Source organism: Phaseolus vulgaris, chromosome 2, assembly GCF_051622355.1.
Source record: "Phaseolus vulgaris cultivar YP4 chromosome 2, ASM5162235v1, whole genome shotgun sequence".
Lineage (NCBI taxonomy): Eukaryota > Viridiplantae > Streptophyta > Magnoliopsida > Fabales > Fabaceae > Phaseolus > Phaseolus vulgaris.
In genome coordinates, this window is record NC_143499.1 from 43,261,087 (window position 1) to 43,272,663 (window position 11,577).

Consider the following 11,577-nt stretch of genomic DNA (forward strand, 5'->3'; position numbering starts at 1 on the left):
GATAACGGTTGGCAATTCACCGACCGAACGTTAGCTGAATTTTACGAGAAGCTCCACATCAAACACATCGCTAGTTCAGTCGAACATCCGCAAACAAACGGACAGGCAGAAGCTGGAAACAAAGTTATTTTGAACGAACTGAAGAAACGTCTCGGCCCAGCAAAAGGCAACTGGACTGAAGAACTCTTAGAAGTATTATGGGCATATCGCTGTACTCCTCAGACGACTACACAAGAAACGCCGTACAGCCTAACGTATGGCACCGAAGCTATGATCCCCGTCGAGATTGGCGAACCCTCTCTCCGCCGGCAAACCCTTGATCTTGATCTAAACAAGGAAAGCCTCTCGGTCGGTCTCGATCTCATCAACGAACTCCGGGACAAGTGTAGAATTAGAGAAGAAGCATGCAAAATTCGGGCGGCCAGACGATACAACTCCAAAGTTAAACCAAGATTGTTCCACAAAGGCGACTTAGTATGGCGAATGCGGAGCAGCGCACGGAAGGAAGGAGGCAAGTTCTCCAACAATTGGGAAGGACCTTTCCGCATAGCTGATACGGCAGCCGGTGGAGCCTATTATTTAGAATATTTATCTGGGAAGGAAATACCGAGAACGTGGAATGCCACACATCTCAAATTTTATTACAGTTGAACTCTTTCCTCGCTCAGTCGGTTTTTCCCTAAGGAGGGTTTACGACCGGGAAGGTTTTAACGAGGCACTAAATTAAAATCCAAATCTCCTAGTCCTTTACTCAATTCATATCTCGTTCGGTTTCATAGGTATTTAACGAAATCAGAATTATTCACTTATTTATGCCTCGTTCGGCATCAGAATTATTCACTTATTTATGCCTCGTTCGGCATCAGAATTATTCACTTATTTATGCCTCGTTCGGCATCTGAATTATTACCTCAACGTAATCAGAATTATTTATGCCACGTTCGGCATCAGAATTATTTACTCAATCTTATGCCTCGTTCGACATCTGAATTATTACCTTAACGTAATCAGAATTATTATGCCACGTTCGGCATCCGAATTATTTACTCAATCTTATGCCTCGTTCAGCATCTGAATTATTACCTTAACGTAATCAGACTTTTTTATGCCACGTTCGGCATCAGAATTATTCACTTATTTATGCCTCGTTCGGCATCAGAATTATTCACTTATTTATGCCTCGTTCGGCATCAGAATTATATTATTACCTCAACGTAATCAGAATTATTTATGCCACGTTCGGCATCAGAATTATTTACTCAATCTTATGCCTCGTTCGACATCTGAATTATTACCTTAACGTAATCAGAATTATTATGCCACGTTCGGCATCCGAATTATTTACTCAATCTTATGCCTCGTTCGGCATCTGAATTATTACCTTAACGTAATCAGACTTTTTTATGCCACGTTCGGCATCAGAATTATTCACTTATTTATGCCTCGTTCGGCACCAGAATTATTCACTTATTTATGCCTCGTTCGGCATCAGAATTATTCACTTATTTATGCCTCGTTCGGCATCAGAATTATATTATTACCTCAACGTAATCAGAATTATTTATGCCACGTTCGGCATCAGAATTATTTACTCAATCTTATGCCTCGTTCGACATCTGAATTATTACCTTAACGTAATCAGAATTATTATGCCACGTTCGGCATCCGAATTATTTACTCAATCTTATGCCTCGTTCGGCATCTGAATTATTACCTTAACGTAATCAGACTTTTTTATGCCACGTTCGGCATCAGAATTATTCACTTATTTATGCCTTGTTCGGCATCAGAATTATTCACTTATTTATGCCTCGTTCGGCATCAGAATTATTCACTTATTTATGCCTCGTTCGGCATCAGAATTATATTATTACCTCAACGTAATCATAATTATTATGCCACTTTCGGCATCAGAATTATTCACTTATTTATGCCTCTTACGGCATCAGAATTATTCACTTATTTATGCCTCGTTCGGCATCAGAATTATCTTATTACTAATGTAATCAGAATTATTTATGCCTCGTCCGGCATTAGAATTATCTTATTACTTTAATGTAATCAGAATTATTTATGCAAGTGTGCATTGCCCACATGTCGGGTCCAGCAATTTTCTATGCCACATTGTTCATTAACTCTTCAAAAGAGGCGTCAGGCTGTGGGCCAGGGGTCTCCCCCTCGGCCTCCTCATTTAAATTATCATCGGGGTTGATCGGCACCAGCTTTCCATCAACTATTATTTTTTCTGTCGTACTGGTCGTCCTCCAGGGGTGCTCCATGCAGGCAGGCCGCTTGTCCGATGCCTAACCGAAAATATTCTTCGCTAATGCGAACGTCCCGTCATTCCGTTAAATTTAATGTCTGACAACTCGAAAGGCACAACAATTATTACGACTCTTCGGCTTTTATTCACCTCGAGCCTGGGGGGCAAGTGTACTGGTAGGCATCGGACGAACGCACGTGGCCGACCGGCCTTATACACTAAATGGAAACGAACGCACGTGGCCGACCGGCCTTATACACTAAATGGAAACGAACGCACGTGGCCGACCGGCCGTATACACAATAAATGTAAGGGCATTTATGTGACAAGCTAAGGTGGTTAAGATACACCTCCGAAGAATAAGGAATATGCGTTTAGAGAAGATATGTTCCCCGGGTATTCCGGAGCACGACTGACAAGACATATCCATAACCACCCTGAGCCCAAGGGATAGAAAGCCCATTAGGCAATCCTATAAATACTGTGCTCAAGCCAGAGAAAGGTACGTTTTCATTCACTTACGAAACTGCGCTTAGAATCTCATACTTACTTGAGCGTCGGAGTGCCTTCGCAGGTACCCTCCCCCGCCCGACCGAAGTTGATAGCACGAAGGGACGACCGACCAAAGGAGACAGCAAGAAAGGACAGTCGACCAGAGGAGAAGAAGGTCAACACGTCAGCAATTGCACCACGTCAACCGACCGTGCCTGGGCCCCATCTCTCCACTCAGGTACATCTTGGTCTATTTTTCTCTTCCACTACCTCTGTCCACCTGAAAACCTTTTGTGATAGTGATTGGGGCACCTGTAGTGATTCAAGACAATCAGTGACTGGTTTTAGTGTGTATCTTGGGAATTCTCTCATATCTTGGAAATCAAAAAAGCAAGGAACAATATCAAAGAGTTCTTGTGAAGCTGAATACAGGGCCATTGCCCACTGTTACATGTGAAATTCAATGGCTAACTTATCTTCTTCAAGATTTCAAAGTTCCTTTTGAGCAACCATCTCTTTTATACTGTGACAATGACTCAGCAAGATACATTGCAGCAAATCCAGTATTTCACGAGCGTACAAAACGTATAGAAATAGATTGTCATGTGGTCAGAGAAAAATTAAAGAAGGGTCTCATCCATTTGCTTCCCATTTCCATCACATAGCAACTGGCTGATATTTATACCAAAGTTTTAAGTCCTCAATCTTTTAAGAATATTTGTTCCAAGCTGGGTCTCATCAATATTTGTTCTCCAGCTTGTGGCGGGGTATTAAAGGATACAGAGTTACAGAATCCTAATATTAATTGGGAGTCTTTTCTAATTATTAGTTGTTTCTCTTTATAGAAAAGAATAATTGAGTGTCTTTTTCTAATTATCAATTATTTCTCTTTATAGAAGGGAATAACCTTTATTTTATCGTTGTGTGTTATGATTTTAGTTGATGAGCATATATTTATTCACACTCACTAGCCTTATTCATAGATTATTGGACTATAATAATAAATAAATCCATTGTTTTAATTAATATTCTTATAATTGGGTTTATTTAGGCCTTAACTATTATTATTGTTAATTTTGTCTTTTTAGAGTAAATTATCCAGAGAAGCATCTACCTTTATGAATGGGCCAAATATGCAAAAGTCCAAGTTGCTTCTTGAACCACTAGTACTTAATATTGATTATTTCCTTCTTTAGTTAAACACTATAATGAGTGTATTACTTGTATATATTCAGACCATTTGTTTTGATTTGAATAATAAGAAAGAATGAGAGATATTCATTCTCATATCCTTTATCTTCAATTTACTCTTTTGTTCATGTCTGTTCCCTTTTGTTCTATTTTGTTATATATATCCCATCATTTCTCAAGAACCATAACTTTGTTACAATCTTTTGCTTTTTTTATAAAAAAAAATATATTACACCACAATAAAAAGTTAATAAATTGCGAACTAATTAACACATTTTTAACCAATTTTTTCATGGATATATACAACCATTTTTTTCCTCGTAATCATTATCTCTAAAACTAGGTTCATAATACAAGTATAAATTAAGGTAATATGTAATAAGCTTTTACATAGAAAGGCATGTAAAATTTAGGATTTAGAGTTTAACTCATCAATGATTTTCAAATAGGTACATAACAATGAAAATATTATGTTATATTAAAAATAATTAAATTTTAAATGAGATATTTATAAATTTCATCTTTTCATAATATTATTAATGTTTCATTTAATCTTCTATTTTATAAATCATATTCTCATATGAAATTCATTAGGAGTTTTATATATGAATTCACCAATCAACAATTAACTATAGTAAGAGGGACAACAACTTTAAAGTTTGTGATTACATTAATATATATCATATAAAATAATTTCTACATATTAAATTATAAATAAATTAATTTTATTTTATGGAAAAATAAATTTATTTATTTTTATATATTTTTTTCATATAAATTTTAACATGGAAAAACTAAAAAAAATAATTACCAAACACGGATTAGTTATGTAAGGTCGCAGACAGAGATGTATCTTGAGCATAGGATATATAGCCATATAGGTCTGACTCATGCTCCCATCACCATAATAGTTTATAATTGTTATTTTTGTGAATAATTAATTAATTAATTAAAAATAAGAAAATAATATCATTTTAAATATACATATAATTTTATAAAGATAATATTAATGTATAAGTCAACAATATTCTGATCATGATTAAGATTGATTAAAACTTAATTAATAACACCTGATTGAGAAAATATGAAAATTTTAAATAATTACTTTCAATTTTATTTATCTATGTCACATATTTTATCATAAAATATTTAAATTCAACTTCTAAGTTTTTGAGTAAACACATTACGAGAAAAAATAATTTAATCTTTCACAACATAATTCAAAATTCAAAGGATCATAAACAAAAATACGGCATCTCAAATAAGTTCTCTTAAAATACGTCAAAAGAGACACGCTTATATTTTTTAGAAATTAAACTTAGAATTCTTTTTGTTTGGCGAATTAATCTTTTTGACTTGAAAAAATAATTGAAAATAAGAGAGGCTAACAGTCTAATAATTGCACCTACTAGAAAAAGGAAATGCAATTCACTGAAAATTAATTAATAGTATTATTATTGAAAAAGAATTGTGTATTGGGTCATTCAACTCTTCACTTTTTGATTTCTCTCTCTGTTCCTATGCATGGGTTTCTATCTTATTGCCCATCCATTTCAATATTATACGCTAGTGCGCAATTGGCCCCATTCAAATATGCAAGCCAAACAAAATAAACAATAAATAAATATTATTGCATCACTTACTAACACAGAGATACACTCAGATACATTCCTACGACATTTACACGGACATAGACATACATAAAATCTTTAAAATGTAGGATATAGAGACACAAATTATTTTTTTAGCAGAAAGATGTTTTTCATGACGGGTTCACGAGAATTTAATAAAGATTTATGTACATAAGTATGTTTCAAATTATTTTTTTAGCAGAAAGATGTTTTTCATGACTGGTTTACAAGAATTTGTTTCTTATTTTTATAATTATAACAATAATTTATATAATAAAGTTTGAATTTTTAGAAAATTAAGGTATTTTTTTTTAAATTGTGTTAGAGCCGTATTATAATTGTCAGAACAAATATTTTTTGAATTGAACACTTCACGGATACGTGTCTTTCAAGTGACACCATTTAAAAGGAGTGTTCGAGCTTCATAGCTTAGTAGTAATATTTTCCTTAAAAAATACCAATCCAAAATTCATAAAAATGTGAGTTCAAAAATTTAAACTAATACCAATAGAAGAAAATAAGTAAAATCGATAATTTGAGACGGAAATTATGCAACGGTTTTTGTGTAAGTAAATTTTGTGTTAATTATCATTTTCTGAAACGAGGATTTTATATTTACTGAATACGTAATTTAATTTATTTTTAATTTTATTATCTAACTATTCTGTTGATTTTTAAATAGTAGTCGTTTTTCCACTTTTCAATCAAGTTAAAACAGGATTATATCTTTCTGATTTTGTGATTAAACGTAAGAAATTATAAAATTATATATTTCCTTTCAAGAAATATTTCCTTGGCGAGACGACAGCGATGTAAGTAAGCACTAGAGTGTTGTCGTAATACGTACAAACAATTGGAAAAAAAAAATATTATGTAATTACACTAATTATACTAATTTCTTCATTTTTTTTTTAAATATCTATTTTGAAAGAAAATTTATTTCTACCCTTTTTTAGTAGAATAGGCACAAAAAACTGAATTAAATAATTATTTAAAATAAAAAACCAATCATTTAAAATTTATACTTGTGTAGTACAGTGTAGTAGAGGCTCAACATTATTCCGTTGTCTTCCTTCTTCGTTGCTCACTCTCTTTTTCTCCTTTCTCTCTCTTTCACTGGAATTTTAACCTAGATCAAAAGATGACGGTGCTGTGAGAAAAGCGTGAGTAAGAGAGAGAGAGAGTGAGGAAAGTTCACAAAGCATCCAAGGAACACGTGAATTCCGACATGAAACGGTCTCAGGTTGTAACCCACCACGGCATATTTGGATCTGTCGTTTACCAACATCGCCGATCTTCGCCGTAAACGACGCTTCCCTGAAACGACTACACACTTTCTCCTTACTGTTTATTATTGCTTGCAACTCTCTTGCTCTATCACAGCTTCTGTGTTCTGCTTTCCCTGTTACTGTGAGAAGACCGTTACGCAGCGGAGGGTAATTTTATCACTTACTCTTTTTTTTTTTTTCTGTGCGTGGTGGAATCGATTGCGCCACAGGAAAAACCCGGTTTTGGCTACTGCGTAGTGCGTAGTCGATTCTGCAACACACCAAAAACAAAATGAAATTGTTTTTTTTTTCAGGGGAATTTGGTTGACTTATGTGGGAATGTTGATGCGGTGAGTGGTTAGTAGGTACTAGCTAGGTAGTATGATCCTCTTCTTGCCCTATGTTTTTCCGTGATTCACTCTGGGTTTGACTTTTTAAGTGAGAATATTTATGTTTTTTTTTTCTGTTTCAGAAATCACTGTTTCTTTACCCTCACTATTTCAGTTGGAAAGGGGAAAAAATGTCGAAAGTCTGAATTTTTGCTATTAATTTAAATGTTTGATGATGTGGGCGGGCGTCTTTGTCTCTTTCAAGGCTGGTGCAGAATAAGCATTAAAAATCAATTTTGATTTGGACTCGTTTGTGTAGGTTTTGTTCTGCAACGAGTTGGCAATTTTTATTAGTGTGGGTATGGGAAAATGGTTGTAAAGATGAATCGATAGCTTGCTTTTTTATATAGCTTTTCTTTCTGAGAAACTATTGTTGCTTAGGGAACTATAGAAGAATTGGCCTTTTGGTTGGTATGTGTCTGGTGTTGTGCTGATTACTGATTTATTATTGTGACTTGTGTGCAGTTTTGAAGTGGTTTTTTGCTTCAGCTACCTGATGAGGAATTGATTTGTTGATGTTCGAGGTTGTTATTCTAATTTGTCGAGCATGGATAAAGTTTCATCGGACTGTCCATACCCTGGATGCTTTTTTTGTGTCATGAAGGAAGGGAATCCGAGCAAGCGCAGAGCTAGTGTACTGAAATTCTTTAGAGAGCTTCCATGTCAAGATGATGATGGCCAGGTTCTCCCTATCAGTGGCCTTTGGAACACGGCTATGGCTCATCCAAATGACCCGGAATTCATAGAGCTAGGAATTTTTGAATGCATGTCTGCTCTCATATGGAAGGGACTGAAGAACCGGCGCTGGCTTTCTCATGATCAAAATATATATATTCCTTATTATGCAGCCCATATAATTGGTTCCTACACTATGAATATGGAGGAATTTGCAGAAAGTGCTGTGCATGCTGGGGTCATTCCTCCCTTGGTTGAGCTTTTAAGAGGCAGATTAACTTGGGTCGAGCAGAGGGTGGCAGTTAGAGCATTGGGACACTTGGCTACATATGCCAGCACTTTTCCTGCCATAGCAAGCAATGGTGAAATTCTTGAGCTCTCCATTCAATTGGCAATGAGTTCCCTGGAAATAGTTTATTCACACTTCTACCAATATGTCGATAGAAGGCTTAGTTATCATTGTGATCTGCTTACACGCGGTATGGGTGGTGTTGAAATGGAGTCCAGGAAGGCCGAGGAATGGGCTAGTCAGTTGCAGTGTTGGTCCCTTCAGCTAATTAATTGCTTTGCCTTTAAACATGAATTTCTTCCTACCATATGCAAACCTGAATTTCTGATAAAATTACCTGGCATGTGGGGTGGACTTGTGAATGAAAATTCACCAGCTGGTATTGGCTTATTAAGAACAATTTGTCATCAAAAGCTTGGTAGGGGACCTGTTGCCAGTTGCCCTGGTATTATTGACGCATTGTGTAATATTGCTCGCTCTTCAGATGACTGGCAGTATATGGCTATTGATTGTCTTCTATGGTTGCTTCAAGATCCCAATACATGTCACAAGGTGAAACTTTCTCAACTTTGGACTGGCATCTTGCTCGGTTTTTCGTATATGTTGTTGAGCTTGTTTAACACTAAGGAATACTAGAGATTTGTCTCAGAAAGAATGCATTGATTAACATGTCAGTGAAAGTTGATTCTTTCTTATGCCTTGAACTAACATAAATTCAATTAAAGAAAAATGGAAAAAAAAGTAAAAGCCTCCTTCACCTTCAGATCTATCACGTTGCATTCCTCTTATTTGTATTCCTCCTTGGTTAAAATGGCTTTTCAATATCTCTAATTTCACTTGCAAATTTCATCGAAAGTTGAGAGGTCTAACGAGGAAAATTTTCTGGATGACATGATTTCTGAATACAACAAGAATGGTAATCGGATGAGAAGGAAATAAAAAATGGTTTTATTTAAGTTTTTTGGTTTTTATGTCAGTTTCTTTGGAGCATCTATAAACAGGTGACTTAAAACTCGTTAGTACTTCCCTTCATTAGTGTGCCTTTTGGTTCTTGTCTATACACCAATGAATTTGTGAAGTGTAAACTGGATGTATACTAACAATGCCTTGTGTCCAAAGAATTATTCCGTTTTAAATTTATTGGAAGGGCTTCATGTTTTCATTTATTCATTCAAGCTCCAATTGCTAGAGATTATGACTATAAGTTTGTATCATTTGAATATTGTAAATTGATTTCTGGGTTTGATAAGGCCTTGGCGTATATTGTGTAGGTGATTGATAAAGTGGTGCCTGTATTAGTTGATCTTGCGGAGATTACAACTCTGGGTGATCACAAAAAGCTCGGTGATTCAATTGTTAGTGTTCTTCAAGAGTGCATCCAATCTCAAGGGTCAGGTCGAAGCTCAATTAGTAGTCGTACTAAAGAACAGATTGAGGATATATTAAATTCAAAGCAGAGATTGAAGTGGGAAAAGAATATGCCCAAGGAAGATCTACATATTAAGCAAGCCGCAGCTCTGGTTGTCAAGCTTGAAGGAAATTCCTTGTTCTCATCTGGAAATATTTCTGGAGCTGCATCAAAATATTCTGAAGCATTGTCATTGTGTCCTATGAGATCCAGGAAGGAGAGAGTTGTTCTATATAGTAATCGGGCTCAATGCCATCTTTTGCTGCAACAACCTTTGACTGCCATTAGTGATGCTACCCGTGCACTATGTCTCCATAAACCTGTCAATCGCCATGCCAAAAGCCTCTGGAGACGAGCACAAGCTAATGACATGCTTGGATTAGCGAAAGAGAGTTTGTTAGATGCTATTTTATTTATAAACGAGTGTTCTCAGTCAAATGATCCTGATCTTTCATTGAGGCAAAATAAAGTTCCAGATTATGCAGAGCGTTTAGTTAAGAAGCAGATGCGTGCTGCTTGGTTATTCCGAGAGGCAGCTGTTAAGCATGGTGGGGTCCATAGTCAGGGTGATGGTGGTGATATGTATGGCCCAGAGACTGATGATTCTGAATGGGAGACAGCTAGTGAAAGTGATATAGGAAATGATGGAAGGGATGATATGGGCGATGATGACGATGGTGATTGGAATAATGATGAGAGTAAAGCCTATGACAAACCTTCAATGAAAGGTATTTTTATTACAACTTTCCTATTTCTGTGCTTTATCTTTAATTTCCATTATTGCTTGTTATTTATATTTTGATTTTGGGAACTGGAATTGGCTAATAAACAGTGTGCATTTTAAATTAATGTAAAAAAAAATAGGTCCTATCAACTTGAAATATAGATATGCAAATTCTTTTGGATGACATTGTCCCACTCTAAAGGAACCTACTGTCTGTTTGGTTTAGTTTAGGTATGTGGTGGAGTTGTATGTTGGGTTCATGCATACCATAATCTGTATCTCGATTTTGTTTAGATTTCTTGAAAAGAATAAGTTCCTACCTGATTGCAAACTGGATAGTTATGATAGTTCATACGTGGCTCTGGATTTTCGGTTTTAGTTAGGATAGTGGACAAATTGGTGCAAACTGCCAGCTTTCATTTGTTTGTAATATCATCTGGCATCCCTTCTTAACCATGATCATCCACCGAAAACTTGTGGTATAAGCCAGACTTCCTGTACTTGCCTTGCTACTAGTATGATGCAACCATTGAACAGTTCAGCTGATTGCCCATTTTAGAATGTCAGGATTTATACACATGCAAAAGAGTAAATTTGATTGAGTAGGTTGTACTTACACCCTATATATAAAAAGAAAAAAGAGAGTAGTTGGATAAAGATAATATGCCAGCCAAACCCGTAATATTAAACCACATGAGTTTTTTAATTACTGAATGGGATTTCTCTCTCCAATGCATATTGACCTGAAGGGAGCAGTAAAAATATTCATATATTATATGTGGCATGTTTTTGCAAATGGTGTGTAATTTTCAAAAGTTTGGTTTCCTCCAGATATAAAGCATGGATACAATGTGCAACTTGCGGAAGAAGAACCTTGACATAGAAATCCTTGCATTTAGTGCAATATTTCTCTGGCACGAATGAAGCAGGGTTGGATGCTGTGACTATTCTTACTCTACATGTGGGCTTTTAAAAGAGAAAATTCCCAACTTAAGTGACGGGTTGAAAGTGATGACTGAGTTTTTGGTCTTACTATTATTTGAGGTTGATATTTTATATAAAGTTTTCCATGTTCCATATTTGTTCTCCCTATTTTTCTTGTCAAGTGTAAAAATCGAAGATTTTTAGTTTGGAGAACTGCATAGCGTTGGAGGATGTGAAGTTTTTTTTCTTCCGGAGGTTTGTGTATATAAACTCTTTGTGCTTATGCTTTATTTGGGTCTGTTTCCACTATTATTTTTATTACA

The 11,577-nt window shown here is 35.5% G+C and overlaps 1 protein-coding gene across 2 annotated transcripts; it reads left to right on the forward strand.

Moving 5' to 3' along the window:
• The first annotated feature begins 6,604 nt into the window (after nt 1–6,604).
• Nucleotides 6,605–11,577, forward strand: LOC137812315 (ARM-repeat/Tetratricopeptide repeat (TPR)-like protein). Of its 2 annotated transcripts, none has more exons than XM_068614245.2 (4): nt 6,605–7,013; nt 7,700–8,750; nt 9,470–10,334; nt 11,162–11,577. In XM_068614245.2, exons 2-4 carry the CDS (start codon nt 7,782–7,784, stop codon nt 11,206–11,208), a joined length of 1,881 nt encoding a protein of 626 aa, XP_068470346.1. In that variant the 5' UTR covers nt 6,605–7,013; nt 7,700–7,781; the 3' UTR covers nt 11,209–11,577. The 2 variants fall into 2 exon arrangements, with proteins under 2 accessions (XP_068470346.1, XP_068470347.1); XM_068614246.2 differs by having other exon boundaries at nt 6,630–7,195.

Bases quoted from the DNA above. Each gene is read 5' to 3' on its own strand.
- LOC137812315 (XM_068614245.2), top strand. From the start codon at position 7,782: ATGGATAAAGTTTCATCGGACTGTCCATACCCTGGATGCTTTTTTTGT. The intron at 8,751-9,469 runs GTGAAACTTTCT...TATATTGTGTAG, and splicing joins ATCCCAATACATGTCACAAG to GTGATTGATAAAGTGGTGCC. The intron at 10,335-11,161 runs GTATTTTTATTA...GGTTTCCTCCAG, and splicing joins TGACAAACCTTCAATGAAAG to ATATAAAGCATGGATACAAT.